The sequence below is a fragment of the Nothobranchius furzeri genome, chromosome 4, assembly GCF_043380555.1.
Source record: "Nothobranchius furzeri strain GRZ-AD chromosome 4, NfurGRZ-RIMD1, whole genome shotgun sequence".
Classification (NCBI taxonomy): Eukaryota; Metazoa; Chordata; class Actinopteri; order Cyprinodontiformes; family Nothobranchiidae; genus Nothobranchius; species Nothobranchius furzeri.
Window position 1 is genome coordinate 12,148,662 of NC_091744.1, and position 22,640 is coordinate 12,171,301.

Genomic DNA, 22,640 nt, shown 5'->3' on the forward strand with positions numbered 1-22,640 from the left:
ATATTAAAGTTGTTAAAAATTGCTGTGTCTCATTGGTCTGGCTTAGTAACAACATTGAGAAATGGTTTTGTGTATTTAGACTGATTTACCTAGGAGCTATTGAAAAAAATCCCTTAATTTTGGAATAAAATCCTAATAAAAGAAGACCAGATTGTGTAAAGCGTGTCAAAACTGTTGTGTCTTGTAAATGTAATTTTGAGTCATTTAGGAAATAATTCTGGAAGTTTTTTATTTTTATTTTTTGTACTCGTTTACAAAGGACTACAAATTCGTTGATAGTCCCTAAGCGAACCACCGTTCCCAAAGCGAGTCCTCGGAACTCCATGAACCTCCCAGAGTGCACCAGTTTACTTTTGGTTATTTTCCCACACAATGCAAAACAAATGTTCTCAAAAATTTGTAAAGCTGAAGATGATTTAAATAAAATACTGTCACGATCTGCCCCTGCCTTCCTGACTGTGTTCCTCTCCTGCCCTGATTAGCCCTTATTGTTCTCACCTGCCCCTTGTTAACCTGCCCATGTTTTCCTAATTAGCCTTGTGTATTTATACCACCTGTTTTGCACCTGTCCTTTGTCGGATCATTGTATGTGCATGTCTCGTTTTGTCCTGTCGCGCCCGTTGCTATTAAATCCATTTTATTTCATCCGTGCCTGCTCTTCTGCCTCCTGAACCCCCCACCACACATGGTCCGCCATCCCCACCCTCACATCATGACAAAGGCTGTGTCCGAATCCACGGATAGGATGCTTGTGAGTGCGCATTTTGAGGTCGATGACGTCAAAGCGCAGCGACGAGTACTGTCCGAATTCCAAGAATCCTCATTCTCGCATCCTCAAACGCGTCCTCGCTCTACCCACATTTCGAGGATGGGTCTGACGGATCCTCACAGGAGCAAGGGTATCCCAGCATGCTTTGCACGCCGGCCGCTGGACTCGACACTCGCAACAACGGCGGACGGAGCGGGACAGCAGTACAGCTTAAAATGTAAGTTAGTTAAAAAAAATAGCGGTCAAAAAAATAAAATACGTGTTTGGGCACTTTTGGTTTGTGTTTTATATAAGATCTAATACCGCAAATTGTTTTTTTTTTCATGTAATTTAAGGCTAAAACATGCCCCACCGAAAACCAGCTTGAATGTTTAATAGGAAAAAACCCACCGTAAACTAGCTTGATCCCAGCAGGCTTTTCAAAAGAAAATAGCGGTAGAAAACTAAGCTGAAAGCGGTTCTGTTTATAGACATTTGTCGTTTGTATAAGTACATTTTAAGCAGAAATCAGCGAGAACGAGCTTGTATGGTGGTCCCGTCATAATTCCCGTGTGTGTGTTTGTTTAGCGAATAAAGCTTCTCATCATTTGTTTTAAGGTTAACACCCCACCGTAAACTTGCTTGAAAGTCTAATAGGAAAAAACTCACCGTAAAAGAGCTTGCATCTTATGTATGTCATGATTCTAGGAGACTCTGGAGCGAACACACCCGGACACAGGAGAAAGTTTAACAGTTTTATTGAAAAGTTCAGCGGGTTCTCAAAATGGTGGAGGAACTCTGGACGGGTTTGCAGAGGCGGTTCTGAAGGGGAAACAGAAGGTGAGTCGAGGAGCAAGGAGACTGTTCCGATAAAAGAATTGAAGGGGGTGAGCTTACTGGTCTGCGTGGCGAGGAGTGTTTGGAGAGGAGGTGAGGTCCAGTGTGGGAGTGTGGCAGGCTGAGGTTGAGATTTTGCTGGAGGCTCGAGGGTGGACAGGCAGGTGGAGAAGAGGAGGATCCAACAGGGCGTGGATGAAAAGGCTGAAGCACCGCAGCCAGGAGGAGCACTGGGTGAAGCAGACACCACGGTTCAGGGAAGACGCTGGGAGATCCTGGGAACTCAGAAGGTCGGGACTACAAGCTGTGTGGCTTAATCATCTGGCATCTGCTTTCCTCCTCCGGCCAGCTTTAAGTGCTCCACCTTAATTGCCTCTGATCAATGGCACCTGGTGCGGCCTGCCTGTCACACCTGAGGAGAAGAGGTGAGGAACCACACACACACACACACACACACACACACACACACACACACACACACACAGAACCTCACAGTACCCCCCCCCTCAACGGACGCCACCCGGCGGCCGACCCCGAGAGGTCGAGGCAACAGACCGCTCAAAGCCACGGATGAGGTACGGATCCAGGATAGCAGAACGAGGAACCCAGGAGCGTTCCTCAGGACCATAACCCAGCCAGTCGACCAAGTATTGGCGACCACGTCCCCGAGGTCGGACGTCCAGGATCCGGGACACAGAGAAGGCGGGATGGCCATCAACAACCCGGGCGGGCGGAGGGGGATCGGCAGGAGGGAACAGGGGGCTCGAGGATACCGGTCTGATCTGGGAAACATGAAAAACTGGGTGAACAGGAAGGTGGCTAGGGAGTCTCAGACGGACAGCTGAAGGACTGATGATAGCAGCAATAGGGAAAGGGCCCAGAAACCGGGGAGACAATTTCCTGGGAGCGCCCTTGAGCGGGAAATGCTGGGATGACAGCCAGACCTCCTGACCAACGGAGTATGCGGGGGCTGAAATGCGACGCCGGTCAGCATACCTCTTGTTTTGGGCTGAGGTGCGCTGCAGGGCGGACCGAGTATGGTTCCAAACTCGTTTGCAGGCCATCATGTGAGAACGGACAGAGGGAGTGATGGAATCGGGGAAGGTGCCAGGAAGGAGAGGTGGTTGATACCCGAGTGAGGCCTCAAATGGAGACAGACCTGAGGCGGCAGAGACGTGAGTATTGTGAGAGTACTCAACCCAAGGAAGGTGGAGGCTCCATGATGTAGGGTTATCGGCACAGAGGCAACGGAGGGTGTCCTCGACTTCCTGGTTGAGCCTCTCACATTGGCCGTTTGTCTGGGGATGAAAGCCAGAAGACAAACAGGGTTCAGCCCCAATGGAGCGACAGAAGTCCTTCCACACTTTGGCGATGAATTGGGGTCCGCGGTCTGAAAGGATCTCAGATGGGATGCCATGTAGTCGGACCACGTGGAGAAACAAAAGTCGAGCGGTAGTAGCAGCTGAGGGTAGTTTGGACAGCGGGACCAGGTGACATGCCTTAGAAAAACGATCTACTATAGTGAGGACGACTGACTTGCCTTTGGAGATGGGGAGACCTGTTACAAAATCCAGCGCGATGTGGGACCATGGTCGGGCTGGAACTGGAAGAGGCTGCAGGAGCCCAGCAGGTGGACGGTGAGAGTTCTTACTACGAATGCAAGTAGTGCAGGCAGTAACATAGCTCGTGACATCCTTATTCAGGCCAGGCCACCAGAAGTAACGGCGAACAAAGGCTATGGTACGACTCACCCCTGGGTGGCAGGAGAACCTGGAGCAGTGCGACCACCGGATGACCTGGGACCGGACACTTGCGGGGACATAGAGTCGGTTAGGGGGACCCCCACCCGGGTCTGGTTCAGTCTCCTGGGCCTTGTGGATCTGTCTCTCAATGTCCCAGGTGAGACTGCCCACCAAACATGTGGCCGGTAAGATGGGTTCTGGGGCTTCAGAGGGATCGTCGGGTGAAAACTGGCGTGAAAGAGCGTCTGGCTTGACATTTCGGGTGCCTGGCCTGTAAGTGATAACAAAATTAAAACGGGAGAAGAACAGTGACCAACGAAACTGTCGGGGATTTAGACGCTTGGCCGATTGTAGATATGACAAATTTTTGTGGTCAGTCCAAACGATTACTGGTAACTCGGTACCTTCGAGCCAATGCCTCCACTCCTCAAAGGAAAGCTTGATGGCCAGAAGCTCTCGATCCCCTATGTCATACCGGCCTTCAGTGGGGGTGAAACGCTTGGAGTAGAAGGCACAGGGGTGGAGCTTCTGATCAGCAGATGAACGTTGAGACAAGACTGCCCCCACGCCAGTGTTGGAGGCATCTACTTCCAGAATGAACTGGGCCTTGCTGTCAGGTGTAACCAGAATGGGAGCATCAACAAATCTCTGCTTAAGGGACAGAAAAGCCTGGTCTGCGTCTTTGGTCCAACGGAAAATCTGCTTAGTGGAGGTGAGAGCAGTTAATGGGGCTGCCAGAATGCTGAAATTGCGAATGAACCGCCTATAAAAATTAGCAAAACCCAAAAATCGCTGCAGTTGTTTTCTCGACTCTGGAATGGGCCAATCCTTTACTGCCTTGATCTTTTTTGGATCTGTCTTCACCTGCCCACCCCCGAGGACGTAACCAAGGAAAGTGATGGAACGTGTGTGAAACTCACATTTCTCAGCTTTCACAAAGAGGTTGTTTTCCAGGAGGCGTTGTAGGACTCGGCGGACGTGGACCTGGTGGTCTGAGAATGATTTGGAGAAGATTAGAATGTCGTCCAGATAGACAAAAACAAAGACATTCAAAAAATCCCGGAGTAGATCATTTATCAGATTTTGGAATATTGCTGGGGCGTTGCAAAGGCCGAAGGGCATGACCAGGTACTCAAAATGTCCAATGTGTGTTTTAAACGCTGTTTTCCACTCATCCCCTTCCTTGATCCGGACCAAATGGTAAGCGTTCCTGAGATCAAGCTTGGTAAAAAATAGAGCTTCCTGGACAGGCTCGAAAGCAGAAGCAATTAAAGGGAGGGAGTACCTGTTCTTTATGGTGATGTTGTTCAGGGCACGATAGTCAATGCAGGGCCTCAGGGTTCCATCTTTTTTCCCCACGAAGAAAAAGCCTGCTCCCATGGGGGAAGTGGAGTGTCGGATGATACCTGCTTTTAATGAATCGTTAATGTATTCCTCCATAGTCTCACGTTCTTGTTTTGAGAGGCTAAACAGACGACCGGAGGGAAGAGGGGCCCCTGGGAGAAGGTCTATGGAACAGTCATAGGGCCGATGAGGCGGAAGGGAGAGGGCACGCTCTTTACTAAAAACCCTGTGAAGATCATGGTATTCTGTGGGGACGTTAGTGAGATCAGTGGGCTCAGAATGTTCTGGGACGGAGGAAACCTGAATGGGAACGGCAGAATGGAGGCATTCGCGAATGCAGGTAGGGCTCCAAGATTCCACACGGGCCTGGGACCAATTGATGGAGGGATTGTGCTGGGACAACCAGGGGTAACCTAAAACTACAGGTGAATCATTGACTGGGAAAACCAAAAATGTAATTTTTTCACAGTGGTTACCAGAAACCACTAGGTTAACCGTTTCAGTCTGATGGGTGATTGTAGTAAGAGAACAACCATCTAATGCAGAAACCTGCACTGGATGATCGAGCTCTAGGATGGGAATGCAATGTTGTTGAACAAAACCAGCACTAATTAAATTTTGCTCTGAACCAGAATCTATGAGGGCACTAGTTTGGACCTGAAGACAATTAATTTGGATGGTGGCGGAAAGCGTGAGGCGAAGATTACTTTTATTTAGGTTGCCCGTCAGTACCCCCACTTTTACTGACGAGCAAACTCTTTTGGGCGGAGCTGGCAGGCTGCAATGAAATGGTCAGGGGAACCGCAGTATAGGCAGCAATGAGCTTCCATACGACGCTGTCTCTCCGCCGGAGAAAGCCGAGCACGGCCGATCTGCATGGGCTCAGAGGGAGGCAAGTTTGGCAGTGCGCTGGACACAAGGGGAGGAGCCGAAACCCCGAGAGGAGACGGCGATGCAGTTAGTTCAGCCCGACGCGGAGCAGGGAATCGGGGACCCGGACCTCTAAGTTTTGCTCGCTCTCTAAGACGGTTGTCGATCCTTATAGCGAGATTGATTAATTCATCCAAGGTGTCGGGCTCGTCTCTGCTGGCCAACTCGTCTTTCAGATTCTCATTAAGCGCTTGTTGAAACGCCCCTTTCAGCGCGGGACCGTTCCAACCTGATTCCGCAGCCAAAATGCGGAAATCGACTGTCATCTCAGCTACTGATCTACTACCCTGTCTTAGATTCCATAATCTCTTGGTGGCTTGTTCCTCGCTAATTTTTGGGCAGAAAGTCTGCTTAAATTGTTCGAGAAAATAGTCAAATGAGTGATCTGAAAGACTGTCGGAGCCAAGAGTAGCCTGGGCCCAAAGCAGAGCCTTGTCATTAAGGAGGGAGATGACATATGAAATTTTACTCTCATCTGTCTGAAAAGAGTGGGGACTGCGGTCAAAAGCTAAGGAACATTGCAATAGAAAGCACTTTGCCTTACCTAACTCGCCAGAGAACGGATTAGGAGTCGGAGAAACCGCATCACGGAAACCGGACGATGCTGAAGGATCACGGCGGACCGGGACTGGTGCCGACGGTTGTGGATCAGATGAGGGGAGCCTAGAACTCAGATCATGAAAGAGTTTAGTGAGATGATTCATTCCTTGGAGTAACGTATCCTGTTGCTGAGACATGTTCTGGAGAGCCGTTTCGTGTCGGCCCAACAGGATGCCTTGTTCGGACAGAGCAGTGCGCAGGTGTGCCGCAGAGTCTGAATGGTGGCCAGATGATTCTGTCATGATTCTAGGAGACTCTGGAGCGAACACACCCGGACACAGGAGAAAGTTTAACAGTTTTATTGAAAAGTTCAGCGGGTTCTCAAAATGGTGGAGGAACTCTGGACGGGTTTGCAGAGGCGGTTCTGAAGGGGAAACAGAAGGTGAGTCGAGGAGCAAGGAGACTGTTCCGATAAAAGAATTGAAGGGGGTGAGCTTACTGGTCTGCGTGGCGAGGAGTGTTTGGAGAGGAGGTGAGGTCCAGTGTGGGAGTGTGGCAGGCTGAGGTTGAGATTTTGCTGGAGGCTCGAGGGTGGACAGGCAGGTGGAGAAGAGGAGGATCCAACAGGGCGTGGATGAAAAGGCTGAAGCACCGCAGCCAGGAGGAGCACTGGGTGAAGCAGACACCACGGTTCAGGGAAGACGCTGGGAGATCCTGGGAACTCAGAAGGTCGGGACTACAAGCTGTGTGGCTTAATCATCTGGCATCTGCTTTCCTCCTCCGGCCAGCTTTAAGTGCTCCACCTTAATTGCCTCTGATCAATGGCACCTGGTGCGGCCTGCCTGTCACACCTGAGGAGAAGAGGTGAGGAACCACACACACACACACACACACACACACACACACACACACACACACACACACACACACACACACACACACACACACACACACACAGAACCTCACAATGTAATCATGTAACGAACGCCAAAAATAACGAATACTAAGTTTAATGTTTATTTAAGTTAATTTTTAAGAAACCACATTACTGATTGAATGTTTTTAATTTGATTTTAGGCGGAAAAAAACACAGAACACAATTTTCATCTCCCATGTTGATAAATTAAAATATTGTTTATTGCATGTTTTATCAACTATGATTTATAATCTGACTTTGTTCTTCTATTCCTCTCTATTCTCATCCAGAACCAGTACCTTTAAGGAGCATCTGTAATTTCATTATGCCCACAGTGTTCTCTGTTGTTAAATGACAATAAAGCCTTGTAATTCTAATTCCCTTTGTCTGTAGGACTGCAAGTATACAGGGTCAGGAGAGGGAGTCAGCGGAAAGCCCACTGCTGAATCCTGGCCCTGGTTTGTCCCCATGGACGAGGTGTTGGGACAGAGGCCTTCCACTATGCCTCCTGTCCTTATTGCTTCCATTCCCGAGGACACTCCAGGGCCAAGTGCAGCAGTGGGTGAGACAGAGGACAGGGAGAGTGGTGGAAGGAAGCCGGACTCCTCATCAGGGAGAAAAAGGAGAAGGGCTGATGAGCTCCTTGACCTGATCAGGGAGGACATGAGACAACAGAGGGAAGCGGAGGAGAGGAGAGAAAGAAGGATGGACAGATTTTTAGCATTGATGGAAAGGATGGCAGAGAAATGGAGTTTTTTTCTTTTAGTTTCTTCTGGTTCAGGTTCTATATATGTGTTTGAATGTTTTTGTTATTTGTTTAAATGTAATACAATTTCTATTAATTGATAACTTGTTTTTGATCATTAACAGTTTTATTATTCAGTTTTTAACAAGTAACAACATAGTAAATAAATTGTAAGGGAACACTGTAAGGAATAAAAGTAAAGATAAAAGTAAAATATATACAGTAAACTTGGAAAGCAGGGAGTCTTTGGTGGTGTTGCTAAATCTACTAAACATGGATCATCGAGGTGGATGGAGTGCAGGAACCGAGATCCGTGGCTGAACGTTTCTGGTTGGCAAGTGGAACATCAGACAGAGTGGTCTGCAGAGGGTGCTTCTGGATGCGTCATCTCACTGTCCACTGCATCGTCCATCAAAAGGGTTTGCTGGGCTGGCTCAATTGACGGCTGTCACATCACTAACATTCAGATATATGCAAAAAAGGAGATCATGAGTATAATACTTGTAACTAGCAGATAACAGGACTAAATGATTTTTAAACTAGAGATTCCTACGTAAATTACTTGCCTGTTAACAGTAATTGTGATCTGGTGGTACTTCCTCCAGAGCAGACACCTCAGCAGAAAGTTGGTCCCGCCAGAGGGCACCACTGACTGCCTCCAAACCAGCCTCCCCCTCATCTTCTGGAGCATCATCCTCCAGTTCATTGTCCTGCACCACAATGTCACCAGCACTGAGGCAGATGTTGTGCAGGATGGTGCATGCTATGATGACCTGTAATAGAGATAAAATTTTAATTTATATTTCATTCCCAAACAAAGATTACACCCAAAGTTTATTTCCAATTTGTGTTAACTTACATGAGGTACAAAGGTGTGGTGGACCTCCATCGCTTTCAGGAAGATGGTCCTGAACCTGGTCTTCATCATTCCAAAACCATGCTCGATGATGCAGCGTGCCCTGGCTGTTGAAGCGCTGGGCTCCCACACCTTGAACCACCCGTTTGTAGGGGGTGATGAGGGGGAGTGGATGTTGGAGGCATGGGTACCCTCCATCCGCGAGGATGAAGTGCCCTGGAGGAGGATAGGCTGACTGCCTGTACAGTGGGCTGTGCCGGAGGACCCTGGAGTCGTGGACCGACCCAGGCCAGCCCACATAGGTGTCGATAAAGCGGCCCTGATGGTCACAAACTGCCTGCAGGATGATAGATGGGAACAGTTTCCTGTTTCTGTAGCACTGACCATCAGGACCGCTCGGAGCCTTGATCCGAATGTGACAGCCGTCGATCGCACCTGCTGCTTTCATGAAAGCTCTGTGTCGAGCCAGCCCAGCAAACCCACGAGACACAACCTCCATCTCCTCTGGGGTTTTGGGGAGGTGAATGACCTGGTGGAGGATTGCGACCACATCCTCCGTGACTCTATGGACGATGTCGTGGACAGTTGAGCGAGGCATCCCAAATACTCTTGAGACCACCCTGTAGGATGTTCCACTTGCCAACCAGAACAGAAACACCAGGGTCTCGATTGTGGCACCCCAACCATGTCGCCGATCTTGGTTCAGGAGATTTAGCAACACCACAAAAGACTCCCTGCTCAGACGAAAATCTGGCCTGGGATCTTCCTGGTTAAAAAAAACGGTCCAGGACTGGCACACTCATGTTTATCCTACAGTACAGGGGCCTGTTCTGTTAAAAGAAAAGTAGAGAACAATAAAACAATTTAAAAAAACCTGTATAAATGCTTGAGATTTTTAGAAGAGAGCTAGGCATTATTAGGCATAAGTTGAAAAGGACAATACACATTAAACACATTGTAATGCTACTTTTACTATGAAATTTATGCACAGAACCAAGCATTATGATCAAATACAAACTTCTAAAATGTCATTACATTAATTATTTTAGATGAATATAGGTTAAATTAACTATATGCATGTTAGTCTACTCTATACTAATGTGTATATTCAGCCACATGTCTTTCTGTTGCTTAAAATATAAATGAAACTATAGCACTAAAGTTAACATGTAATGCCTGAAAGCTGGTTCACTAAACAAAAAATAATTTTACCTGGATATGGCTGCTTCTCAGCCTTAAATACAAAGGCCGGTGACATTTACTAAGCAGTCGCAGCTCCTCAAAAACCAAAAATAAAAGGGAATACTGCTGTGGATCAATTTTCACCTCTGACTAGCTTGTTAGCTTGTTAGCCTGTTTGACACCGTCACGGTAGCTAAGCAACTGGACCTGGGGGCGGGAATAAAAACGAGGCTAGTACTGTCCGAATTCAGAGCCGCTGACTTCCGGTTTTAGCGGTCTAGCAAGGACCCGGTCTTGCTAGACTGGCGAGGACCCGTACTCACAAGCATCCTACCTCTGGATTCGGACACAGCCAAATACACGCTAAATGTCATGAAAACTATGGGGTGCCATTTGTAAAGTCAAACAGTCATAATCTAACAGCAATATTTTTGGTTATTTAGCATATCATTAATTCACTAACTAAATATTTAATTTACTAATTAAATATTTATTTTGGAACTAAATATTTAATTTGTAAATTAAATAATTATTTTCCGAAATAAATATTTAGATCCCAGCTAAATATTTATTTTGGAGCTAAACATTTAGTTTGCAAAATCAGTATTTGGGAAATAAATATTTAAGTCTGACCCAAAAATATAAACCATAGTGTGGAGCTAAATAACATCATGGAAAATAAATATTTAGCTGGGATCTAAATATTTCTTTGGAAAATATTTAATTTACAAATTAAATATTTAATTTAAATTTTAAATATTTATTTCCAAAATAAATATTTAATTAGTAAATTAAATATTTAGTTAGTGAATTAAATATTTATTTTACAAACTAAGTATTTAGATCAGACCTAAATATTTAGTTTGCAACATAAATATTTAACTATAAATTAAATATTTAGCGTGCTAACTAAATATTTATTTGGAAACTTTAACATTTATAAATGTATGAATAACATGGTGAAAATACTACTTTGAAAAAGTGAACTCTCAATTTTTTCTCTTATGATATGCTAAATAACCAAAAATATTGCTGTTAGATTATGACTGTTTGACTTTACAAATGGCACCCCATAGCAAAACACTATAGTTTGAAATGAAGTAAGAATGTAATTTAATTCAAGAAAAGATGCGTTTTTGTGAAAACATGACAGGGGAACTAAAGAAAACAGACGAGAAATTATTAAAGGTAGATGAAAAAATGGCTGAACTCAGGCACATCAGAAGGCTGCAGTAAAGTGAAGATGATTTGAAACAAGAAAGGGAAGAAGCTTTTGTGTTAAGATCTTTTAATCCAGAGACGAGAAGAATAATGAATTTATTTCCCAGGGAGGTACCGATCTCTCAACCAAAAGAGGCTGATGTAAAGAAAAAAGTTAGAGATCCAATGAGTTGGTTACGGGAATAAGAGGGTTAATCCCACAGTGGGGGTGTCATTTTTAAACACAGATGAGGGGAAAGTGTCGAAGGGGCATGCTAGCTCAGGCAAATAAACACGAGCTAAACTTTCTAGGGTCATGGGTCGGGTTGGGGTTGGGAGAGATAAGGCTGAAAGAGAGATGCTAGATCTTACCTTACTGACTTTGTCTCTGCGACACCAGGTTGGAGTAATAGACAACCCTCGCATCTCTGACTACAGAGTTAACGGATGTCAGAAGGTGGACGGGGAGACGTGTTTTCATACACAGGCTGCAAATGCTGTAATTGAGCCTGGGAGTTTACTGCAGGAACTGATCTGGTTCTGAAAGGACAGATGTTTTCCAGAGTGGAGAGGCAATACTCGTTAACCTGAGAGGTTAATGATGATAAAAGATAAATGACCCGCTCTTTCTAACACCAGCTGAAAGCTCATTCACGCAGAGTCTGCCTCTCAGGGGCCACGCCCACAGGGCCAGCCTTTCTGGATGTGGGTGGTGTGTCTCCCCATGAGCCTGGGACAACAGGTCCTTGCAAAGCGGCAGTTGCCATGGGGAACCTCACAGGAGTTGGGAGATTTCCACCAATCAAATTTTCCCCGGCCACTGTGGGATAGTGACATGGCTAGTTAGTTAGTTAGTTAGTTAGTTAGTCAGTTAGTCACTTAGTCAGTTAGTTAGTTAGTTAGTTAGTTAGTTAGTTAGTTAGTTAGTTAGTTAGTAATGTGGCTCAAAAAGCTGAGTGCACCCACACAAATGTCATCAAAATGACTGACTCAGACAATATCAGCCTCAACCCAAGATGTAGTTAGCTAGTATCTCAGTTAGTTAGGAAGCAGGTGTATGGAGTGAGGCTGGAGGAAGGCAGGTGACAACAATTATCTGGATGGGGAAGAGAACCAGAGGAGGGCAGATAAACCTAACACTATATAAAACACAAAACTAAACCTAAAGACTAAGGGAAGGACTCACACAAACACAAACACATACTGACACTCACAAACTCATACACATACAAGAGGCTGTGGCTACAACTTAAGACACACAACAGAGATGCAGACAAAGGACACATGAGGGCGCTAAGAGAACACAAAAGGAGAACCTGGAGTGGGAACTGGAGGAGCTGGGGAACAAAGGGACACAGAACATGACACTTCTATCTCTAATAACCTAGTGAATAACTTCCCTCAGTCCGTTTCTAATTATTCAATCAACTTGCAAAAGCAAAACTTCATGAAGTTATTTAATTTTTTATCTTATTGTTAAAAATCAAATGTTATTGTCCTAAAAATCTTGTCATCTTTCGACTGTAGCATTAAATATTCTTAATAACTAGAAATGTAACATCTATAAAGCATCAAATCAAATAAATCTGACAAATAAGGGAAAAATGTCTGTGTTTATGTCCCCATCTTCACAGATTTAACAATTAGTCTTAGATACATTCAATTGTGGTGAACTGTTTATTTGCGTTTTATACAAACAATTGTCTGACATGTAAAATAGTAACATTTAAAGTTTGGATGTAAGAGGTGAAAATAAAGATTTTAAAAGTTCCAAATCTCCCAGTTGCCCCTCCACCTTCTACAGGTAAAAATTACATCTAGTTATACATTTATAAGTTGGATTTGACTGAAGATTTGTGTTTTTTTATCTGAGATTATTGTTTTTATACTTTTATTAACTGATTCAATTATGTCCTCCCACTAAAACTGACACAACCATTTCTTCAGGTCAAACACCTCCAGATCTTTTTCTGAAGACAGTAGGATAAAGACCAGTGCTGACCACTGAGCAGGAGACAGTGTCTGTAGAGAGACGTCCTGAACTCAGAGACTGTTGGATCTCCTCCACCAGACAAAGATGATTCAGTTCATTCAGACAGTAGAGCAGGTTGATGCTTGTCTCCGCAGACAGACTCTCATTGAGCTTCTTGTTGATGTGATCAACTGTTTCCTGATTGGATCTGCTTCCTGTCTTCCCCAGCAGGTCTTTTAGGAGAGTCTGATTGGCCGGCCGGGACAGACCAAGGAGAAAGCGTCCAGGTGTCCATTTGGACTCTCAAAGGCCTTGTTCACAGCACTCTGATAGAGATCATTTAGATTTGGACCGCTGAAAAGTTTAGACCACAGAGAATGTTGCTGTTTGTCTTCCATTAGATTGACACCAGAACTGATGAAGGTCATATCGACATGCAGAGCAGCCAGAAACTCCTGAACACTCAGGTGGATGAAGCAGAAGACCTTTACCTGGTACAGTCCTGTCTCTTCTACAAAGATCTGTGTGAACACTCCTGAGTACACTGAGGCTGCTCTGATATCGATGCCACACTCTGTCAGGTCTGATTCATAGAAGATCGGGTTTCCTTTCTGCAGCTGATCAAAAGCCAGTTTTCCCAGAGACTCAATCATCTTCCTGCTCTCTGGACTCCAGTGTGGATCTGCCTCAGCTCCTCCATCATACTTGACCTTCACTTTGGCCTGAACAACCAGGAAGTGAATGTACATCTGAGTCAGGGTCTTGGGCAGCTTTCCCCCATCTTTGTTTTTAAACACCTCCTCCAGAACTGTAGCAGTGATCCAGCAGAAGACTGGGATGTGACACATGATGTGAAGGCTTCGTGATGTCTTGATGTGGAGGATAATCCTGATGGCCTGCTCCGCATCTCTGAATCTCTTCCTGAAGTACTCCTCCTTCTGTGGGTCAGTGAACCCTCTGACCTCTGTTACAATGCCAACACACTCAGAGGGGATCTGATTGGCTGCTGCGGGTCTTGTGGTTATCCAGAGGCGAGCAGAAGGAAGCAGGTTCCCCCTGATGAGGTCTGTCAGTAGAACTTCCAATGAGGAGGACTCTGTGACATCAGTCAGGATCTTACTGTGGTGGAAGTCCAGAGGAAGTCGACACTCATCCAGACCATCTGAGATGAACACGACCTGGAACTCTTCAAAGCTCCTGTTATTTTTGGTTTCAGTGAAGAAGTGATGAACAAGTTCCACCAAACTAAACTTCTTTTCTTTTAGCACTTTCAGTTCTCTGAAGGAGAACGGAAACATGAAGTGGATGTTCTGGTAGGCGTTGTCTTCAGCCCGGTCCAGAGTGAACTTCTGAGTTAAGACCGTTTTGCCAATACTAGCCACTCCCTTTGAGATCACTGTTCTAACAAGTTCGTCTCTCCCAGGTGGGAGTTTGAAGAGGTCTCGTCTGATTGACGTTTCTAGTTTTTTTAGTTTCCTGGACGCCACTTCAATCTCTCTGATCTCATGTTCATTGTTGACCTCTCCAGTCCCTCCCTCTGTGATGTAGAGCTCAGTGTAGATCTCATTCAGATGTGTTGGGTTTCCTGCTTTAGCAATCCCCTCAAACACACACTGGAACCTCTTCTTCAGGCCAGATTTAAGTTTACGTTGACTAAATGCAACACAACATAAAGTATGTCAGGGTGTATTTTGTGTAAGTACACGGGAAACTTGATACTTCTGCAAATAACTTGTTTGATTAATCTTTGTACCTGTTTGCAGATGGTCAGCCAGCTGGTCCTGCTTCATTCTTTTGAGGAAGTGTTATGGGAAACTTTATGTTAATTAATTCTTGATCATGGACTCAATCAACTGAATGAAAATGTATTGTTCTATGTCTCTTTGCATGACACACACACACACACACACACACACACACACACACACACACACACACACACACACACACACACACACACACACACACACACACACACACACACACACAAAGTAATGTGTCTATAGTTATATTGTGATTTCTTAGTAAATATTCTATTTGGTGAGAGATAAACTTTATTATATTTATCCTAGTGGATCTATAATTAAACAGATAAACTAGTAGTAGCACATCCACTGTCAAGGAAAGCAAAAAGTTATTATCAGGAGAGGGAGAAAGTTTAAGTGGTTAGCAGCAGTGTGCTAGACAATAGCCCCCTCCATGAGGCCACCACAGCTCAGCAGAACATTGTTGTAGCTTCTTCTGGGGAGAAAAACAGAGAGAAAATAAAGTTAACAGCTGAAATTGCAGAAAATAATACAGTTAAAGATTAAGCAGATAAAGATAAAGCAGATTGTGGAAGAAAGCAGTAGAATGTGAAAAGTGGTCAGTGTATCTTCCAGCAGTCTAAAGCCTGGTTTATGCTTCTCCGTCAGCTCCGCAAGGGACAGATACGCACGGATTGACGGAAGCGTTTTGCTCTCGTGCTTCTCTGTCTCCTGGAGAGTGTTGCAAAGCAATTGCCGGGCAGGACAACAGAGGGTGCAGCGCTGTTCTGTGGTATCCTGTCATGTATCGGTCCAAGATCGTGTGTTTATATTGTGTTTTTGGGTATATAAGAGACTTTTAACACGGAGATATTTGTCTCTCATTCTCCCACCTCTTCATGCGCTCCCCACCTCTAAACCCACGTTTCCTGTCATTTCCGTCCACAAATAAAACGCTTGCTGCGCATCTTTTCACTCCTCCAGTCACGGGATTTAAACGTTCATATTTTTAGAGTTTTTTCGCGAGGTATTCTTCAAGCTTCTCCATGTCTGCCGCTAGTTAAACTCGGCTCTCTTTGCAATGGCGGCGCTGTAAACAACAGCTGCGTCCTGACCAATCACAAGCTTGCGTAATCCGTCTCGTTCGACGGATGTTTAAAAAAGTGGGCTCGACTCCGTACGTACTTGCGTGCCTGCCGAAGCCCTACGCAAGGACAGATAATGGCGTTGCGTGTCTCCGCACTGATGCAGACGGAGAAGCATAAATCAGGCTTAAGCCTATAGCAGCATAACTACAGAGATAACTCATGATAATCTATCCTATTTAGATGGAGGCATGTTGGAGTCAGGACAAGGGAGAGCCGTCTTTACCGACTGTACACTCCACCTCCCTCTACTCCCCCACTTGTCCAGATTTAGGCTAACATCAGATTTTAACCATAGGCCCTATCAAATAAAAATGTTTTAAGCCTATTCTTAAAAGTAGACAAAGTGTCTGCCTCATGGACTAAGGCTGGGAGCTGGTTCCACAGGAGAGGAGCCTGATAACTAAAAGATCTGCCTCCCATCCTAATTTTAGATATTCTGGGAACCACCAGTAGACCTGCAGTCTGAGAGCGAAATGCTCGGTTAGGAACGTATGGAACAATCAGATCACTGATGTATGATGGAGCTTGATTATTAAGAGCTTTTTATGTGAGAAGAAGGATCTTAAAATCTATTCTGAATTTAACAGGTAGCCAATGTAGGGAAGCTAAGACAGGAGAGATATAATCTCTCTTTTTAATTCTCATCAGAACTCTAGCTGCAGCATTTTGGACAAGCTGAAGACTTTTAACTACATTCTGTGGACTTCCTGAGAGTAATGAATTACAGTAATCCAGTCTTGATGTAATAAATGCATGAACTGGTTTTTCAGCATCACTCCTGGAAAGGATGCTTCTAATCTTAGCAATATTCCGAAGGTGCATGGAAAAAGGAAATCCTACAAACCTGTTTAACCTGGGATTTGAATGTCATGGTCAAAGATGACACCAAGGTTCCTTACTTTGTTCTCTGAGATTAATGTAATGCCATTCAGGTCAGGTGATTGGCTAAGCAATTTCCTTTTCTGGATTTATGGTCCAAAGATGAGAACTTCCGTCTTGTCTTGATTTAAAAGCAAGAAGTTTAGAGTCATCCAATTTTTTAGGTCCTCAAGACAAGCCTGTAATCTACCCAACCGATTAGGTTCATCAGGGTTAATGGATAAATATAACTGAGTATCGTCAGCATAACAGTGGACGTTTATCCCATGCTGTCTAATGATTTTACCAATTGGGAGCATATATATGGTAAAAAGAATTGGTCCAAGCACTGAACCCTGTGGTACTCCACAAGTAACCCTGGAGTATGAAGACGATTTGTCATGTACATTTACAAAATGAAATCTGTCAGACAGGTAGGATTTAAACCAGCCTAGCGCTGTTCCTTTGATCCCTACAACATGTTCAAGTCTTTCTAAAAGAACATTGTGATCAACTGTGTCAAAGGTAGCACTGAGATCTAACAAGACTAGAACAGACACAAGATTCTTATCCGAGGCCATGAGAATATCATTTGTAACTCTCACTAACGCATTTCAGTGCTGTGATACTCTCTAAAACCAGACTGAAATTCCTCAAACAGAGCATTAGTGTTTAAATGCTCACATACTTGGATGGCCACTATTTTGTCCAGGACTATGGATAAAAATGGAAGGTTAGATATTGATCTATAATTCATTGGGTCATCTGGATCCAGAGAAGGCTTCTTAAGTGAAGGTTTGATTACAGCAACCTTAAAATCTTGTGGTACATATCCATTTACTAAGGATTGATTTATTATATGTAGAATGGGGGCAGTAACCAAAGGAAATGCTTCTTTAAATAATTTGGTTGGGATTGGATCCAAAACGCAAGTTGAAGGTTTATCACTGCAAAAATTAGCCATCTTAAAATAAGCTAAAAAATAGTTGAATTTAGTCTAAATGACCTTAAATTAAGTGAAATAATCTGCCAGTGCAGCAAGATAATTGCACTTGGTAAGACTTCTTGAAATAAGAAAAAATATCTACACTTTAGACAAGTGACAGATTTCTTAATACAAGTAGTGAAACACTAATTTCAAGTGCAAAATTAAATAAAATTAACTCAAAACTAGCCTGTTGGTGCTTTTTTCAGTTTTTTATCCCTCTCATGTTGAGATGAACAATCTTGGAACAAGCAACTGTACAAGATTAATCTTCTGCAATCAAGAATCATTAATAGGTTTTGTTTTAAATCAAGACAAAGAATTTATAATAAAAGAAATTAGGCACAGGGTGTAATAAACAACCTTTATTTGAAATTTCTTTTCAAATGTCAAAAATTTTTCCAAACATCGCACAGATCAACGACTTTCTTAAAAAATCTTAATTTTAAGCGTATTGTTTTGTATTCCTCTAACACATGAAGAACCTCAACATTTCATATACTAAAACTTTGTTTTAAGATGAACATTTTAGACACAGATTTTTTTTTGGTAACGTATACAGTGTCAGGAAGAATCTAACAAAAAAAAATTAAGAATGTAGTTGTAAATGTCTACATCACAACCTCTAAATGTTGGGTAAGAACTTTTCTGAACAAACATGACAGTCTAGCTTGGACAGTGCTACTTCAAACAAAAACTTTTCCACTCTGCCATGGCTTTTTTGTATGAGCCTGTGGTGTCTTGCTCATGGATATTGTCCTTTAAAACTTCAGTCTGAATGACAGACAGAAGGGTTGCCACACACTTTGGATAAGTGAGATGCAGGGTGTAGCAGTATGCCATTAGATACAGCAAACCTTGACCGACGACTTCTTTTGCAAATGTGGTGATGGGAGTGGTTTCCAGTGCCACAAGACAGGATGACCCATCAAACAGCAAAACCGGGCCCAAGAGGGATCTCTTCTGGAGGTACATGGCTGGATCTTCTGTTGGCTAAAGAAAAAGGACAAATTATTTCTTCATGGTAGAACAGAGAATCTGAAATGTTACTGGTGCAGTCCAACTACTTGAGACACAATTGCTGTCCCCACATGACTGACCATTTAATTTTAATTACTTAGAGACTCTGTCTAATACTAATTTTAATTACATTACATTATGAGAGAGAGAGAGAGAGAGAGAGAGAGAGAGAGAGAGAGAGAGAGAGAGAGAGAGAAAGATGAAAAGTCCCCAAGAGAGAGAGAGAGAGAGAGAGAGAAAGATGAAAAGTCCCCAAGAGAGAGAGAGAGAGAGAGAGAGAGAGAGAGAGAGAGAGAGAGAGAGAGAGAGAGAGAGAGAGAGAGAGAGAGAGAGAGAGATGAAAAGTCCCCACCATCCTGTTTATTCTGCATCCTGCAGCACTACGGATCAGAACCGCTGCAGATACAAGTCACATTACTGCTACAAGTCTGCTCCACACACAGGAGCAGGAAGTACAGCAAGCCGTTGTAGTGAACATAATTTAAACTGTATTATTGCCAACCCGTACATAATAGACATGCCATCATTGCATTGTTAGCAGCAGAAATTAAATGTTGTTACCATTTCCAATACAAATGCATGTTAATGAAATACATAATATTTTACTGCATATATTTATGTGTCATTTAGACTAAGATGAGTGTTATTAATACAAAGCTAAAACGTTACTGAAATGTGGGTCAAATATATAAAAATATTTTAACTATAAATATCAGATGGTAAAAAGGAAATAAACACTAATCTAATGCATATTATTAAGCCTTTCATAATAAGAGTCTGTTATTTCAGCCTGATCATTTTGATGTTTTATTTCATATTTTTTAGCAGCAAACCAGTTTTGTTTCACTTGAAACGTTGTCAAATGAAATATTCAATTAATCCACAGAAGCTTAGATTCAAACACTTAACGATAGCATATTTGGCTTTTGAAAAATTGAGGCAGTTGAATGCAGTATGTGGTGGGGCATGGTCAGGATGGTACCACCTCTGCCTCAATTTGAGTCAGGAAAAACCCTGCATGTACAAAATAAAACCACTTGCAGACATTCAATGAGAAAACTAACCTGAAGGACATGAATTAATGCCTCACTGGCATGTCCCAGCTTCTTGGGGGGTACAGCTGGTGATGGGAAGAGCATGGGGAGTGCCCTGAACAGGGCTATGTTGTGTTTCACTGGAACACAGTAAATCAACTTTTAGTTCAACATTACTCTGCCTAAATCTGATTGACAGCTTCATCTTGAGTTCACAAATAATCCCGTGCCACCATTAACAGTCCTGTATTTTTCTAAATACCAGAAAGCATTATTTTGTACACTCATTTGACAAAAATTGTTCATCTTATATTATAGGTCTAGACATTCAAGAGTCAATCACAAGAGCATCGACTCCGCAGCTGACTGGATCTCAAGCCAGTCGGCACTTGCTTACTGCCTGAATTAAATAAAAGATTGTTTCTATGTTATTATTAAGGATTTGAGCATGCTCTCGTGTCCTTGAATGCACTGGCAGGAGATCCATCTGGAGCTATGCTGTGATTTGGGATCCATTGTGGAGCGACAGATGAACCGCACAAATCCGAATCCAGTCCATATTCTATTTTACAACTAGAACCCTCCAGAACCTCCTCTGCTCCCCAATCACACGCTTCAAGGTAACCAGACTGAATGACAGCTCAGAAGAGGCTGCACTCTCAGACATTTCCAAATAAAACAAACACCAGGCAGATCGACTTCTTAAATGTAAATAACAACTCGTTACTCTACGATGTATTCAATTCTATTTTTAATTTATTCCCGACAGGAACCTCTCCTCTGTCCCGACTGTGTTTATAACCTCTGCAACTAGCTTGGTTCTTTTGCACTTTGGCAGCCAGTGTCTCGATCTCGCAAGTTTTCTTTTTTCTGGGTAGAACACAGGAATCCCTTAATGTGCTGAGGACGTAGCGTGACCAAATATGGTTAATTGAGGGTGTTTCTGTATATAAATGACTGAACAGACATGAGCACCTGGGTATGCATGTGTGATTTTTAATCAGACGAGTATAGAGGAACGTGCGTACGAGAGGCCACCGCATGTTTCATAAATCAGGATTTTGACTGTTTGTACGAACAATCTAAATTTCTTTCATAGGAACGAATTTAGGAATATTTCTACAAAGTTTTGGTGAATGAGGCCCCAGAATCCTAGCAGTCACAAAGAGCAATATAAATAAAATTATAAATAAATTTAAACACTGTAGACTATTTTTATGGTTTGTTGTGTTTAATTTTAAATGTAGTTGATGTAATGTACAGAAAGGTCAAGCTTCTTGTCCTTGTTGCCCCTCGAACTTATCAATGTTCAAGGACACACAGTGCACTGTCACATCCACTCTTGCCGGATCCACTCCCAGCAGAACCAACCGGACTCCACCTCCTATCAGGCCTCGTGCCTCCGGCACTCGCCAACGTTCCCTACGCCACTCATAAAAGCCGGAAGCATTCTTCCAGACGCCGTCAGTCATCGAGGGTTCTTCAAGCTCAAGACTAGAGCCTCTTTTACCGTAACAGACTCTAAACTCCTTGCTCCGATCCGGAGCCGAACCTCCTGCTCCTCTCTGGAGCACACTCCACCCACACCTGGAGCAGCCAGCTTCTTCCTGCCTCCCGCTCCATCAACTCCAGCCGTGGGGTAAGTCACCATCCGTGACAGGGCTCAGTCATGCTGTCACAGACGGTGAATTACCCCACGGCTGGAGTTGGAGCGGGAGGCAGGAAAAAGCCAGCTGCTCCAGGTGTGTGCTTCCGAGAGGAGCGGGAAATTTGGCTTCTGACGGGAGCAGTAGGTTCGACTCCTGGCCTGATGGGAGGTGGAGTCCGGTTGGTTCCGGCAGGAGTGGATGTGACAGTGCACCCCAGCTATCATCTTTTTCTCTGAGAAAGTTTGGTCTCCTCAGCTTAAGAAATATTTAACTATATACTTTATTAAAGAGGGGTCATCTGACATTCTAACCAATATGGTACAATTATTCCAGTTTCATCAGTGTTAACAATATACATAACGATAATCATACTTATATCTGTAGCAACAGTTACATGGTGTGTGGATGACAGCACAATGACTAACCTTCATCCAGGTTCATGGGTGGCTTCAACACCTTCTTCCAAACACCGTAAAACTGAACCGTGGAGCAGAAGTCATCCCATCGCTTCTTTAATTCTGTCAGGAATGTGCAGTTGCCTTTATCCAGGATGCGCCTCAGCTCGTCCATCACCTATAGTGAAAGAAACAAAAAAGTATATGCTTGCTTTATGGGGAAGAAACAATAAAAAATAAGCCACTTACATTGTGAAGCTCCTTGAAACATGGGTATGCCTCGAGAATCTTTCCGGCTCTTTCCTCTTCTTTCAGAACATCACTGTCAATGAAGGCTCGTCTTGATTGAAACTCAAGGTCAAGGATTTGCCAGACAGCGTCTTGGTTGGGCTTTGGCTTCTTATACATTGCCTGCAGAGTCTTGTAATGCCTGGCCTGCGTTACTCGACTATCCTTGTCAGCTAAAAAAACATAACAAACATTTAAAAAACATAGGAGAATCTCCAATCTCAGAATCTATGTGAATAAGGATTACAGAACATAGTTAAATTAAACAACTGTGAGCATAAACAATCCAGTTACTCAGCAGTTTACACAGATGAAATTATTTTGAAACACAAGGTTGACATACCATTAAGAATCGATACTGTAAAATCATCCAATCCATCCATGATTTCCTTGTGTTCCTTTCAACTGTGCCTTTACCTGGAGGACAGAAACAACCATCATGCTGTGCCATGCAGATAAAAACGGAAACTGCTCTAGACTGGTTTTAAAAGTCTAGTGACCACCTG

At 43.7% G+C, this 22,640-nt stretch overlaps 2 protein-coding genes and 1 pseudogene across 2 annotated transcripts; all 3 read right to left on the bottom strand.

Moving 5' to 3' along the window:
* Nucleotides 1–8,422: 8,422 nt before the first annotated feature.
* Nucleotides 8,423–11,358, bottom strand: LOC129161921 (uncharacterized). Its single transcript, XM_054738447.2, has 3 exons — nucleotides 11,263–11,358; nucleotides 8,662–9,448; nucleotides 8,423–8,575 (listed from the first exon to the last, which is right to left on the bottom strand). Exons 1-3 carry the CDS (start codon nucleotides 11,356–11,358, stop codon nucleotides 8,526–8,528), a joined length of 933 nt encoding a protein of 310 aa, XP_054594422.2. The 3' UTR covers nucleotides 8,423–8,525.
* A 1,374-nt stretch (nucleotides 11,359–12,732) lies between these two features.
* On the bottom strand, nucleotides 12,733–14,802 carry LOC139069719 (protein NLRC3-like; annotated as a pseudogene).
* A 3,531-nt stretch (nucleotides 14,803–18,333) lies between these two features.
* On the bottom strand, nucleotides 18,334–22,372 carry LOC129161928 (uncharacterized). The gene is made up of 4 exons (XM_054738448.2): nucleotides 22,096–22,372; nucleotides 21,877–22,024; nucleotides 19,833–19,942; nucleotides 18,334–18,741 (listed from the first exon to the last, which is right to left on the bottom strand). The coding sequence occupies exons 1-4, from the start codon at nucleotides 22,252–22,254 to the stop codon at nucleotides 18,430–18,432; spliced, it is 729 nt and encodes a 242-aa protein (XP_054594423.1). The 5' UTR covers nucleotides 22,255–22,372; the 3' UTR covers nucleotides 18,334–18,429.
* Nucleotides 22,373–22,640: the final 268 nt, after the last annotated feature.

Excerpts from the sequence above, each read along its gene's own strand:
- LOC129161928 (XM_054738448.2), bottom strand. The coding sequence starts at position 22,254 with ATGTATAAGAAGCCAAAGCCCAACCAAGACGCTGTCTGGCAAATCCTT. Across the intron at positions 22,025-22,095 it reads GTTTCAAGGAGCTTCACAAT|GTGATGGACGAGCTGAGGCG; the intron begins GTAAGTGGCTTA and ends CTTTCACTATAG. Across the intron at positions 19,943-21,876 it reads ACCCATGAACCTGGATGAAG|TGAAACACAACATAGCCCTG; the intron begins GTTAGTCATTGT and ends ACTGTGTTCCAG.
- LOC129161921 (XM_054738447.2), bottom strand. The coding sequence starts at position 11,358 with ATGACCCTAGAAAGTTTAGCTCGTGTTTATTTGCCTGAGCTAGCATGC. Across the intron at positions 9,449-11,262 it reads TTAAAAATGACACCCCCACT|TCCTGGACCGTTTTTTTTAA; the intron begins GTGGGATTAACC and ends TGAGTGTGCCAG. Across the intron at positions 8,576-8,661 it reads ACCACACCTTTGTACCTCAT|GTCATCATAGCATGCACCAT; the intron begins GTAAGTTAACAC and ends TCTCTATTACAG.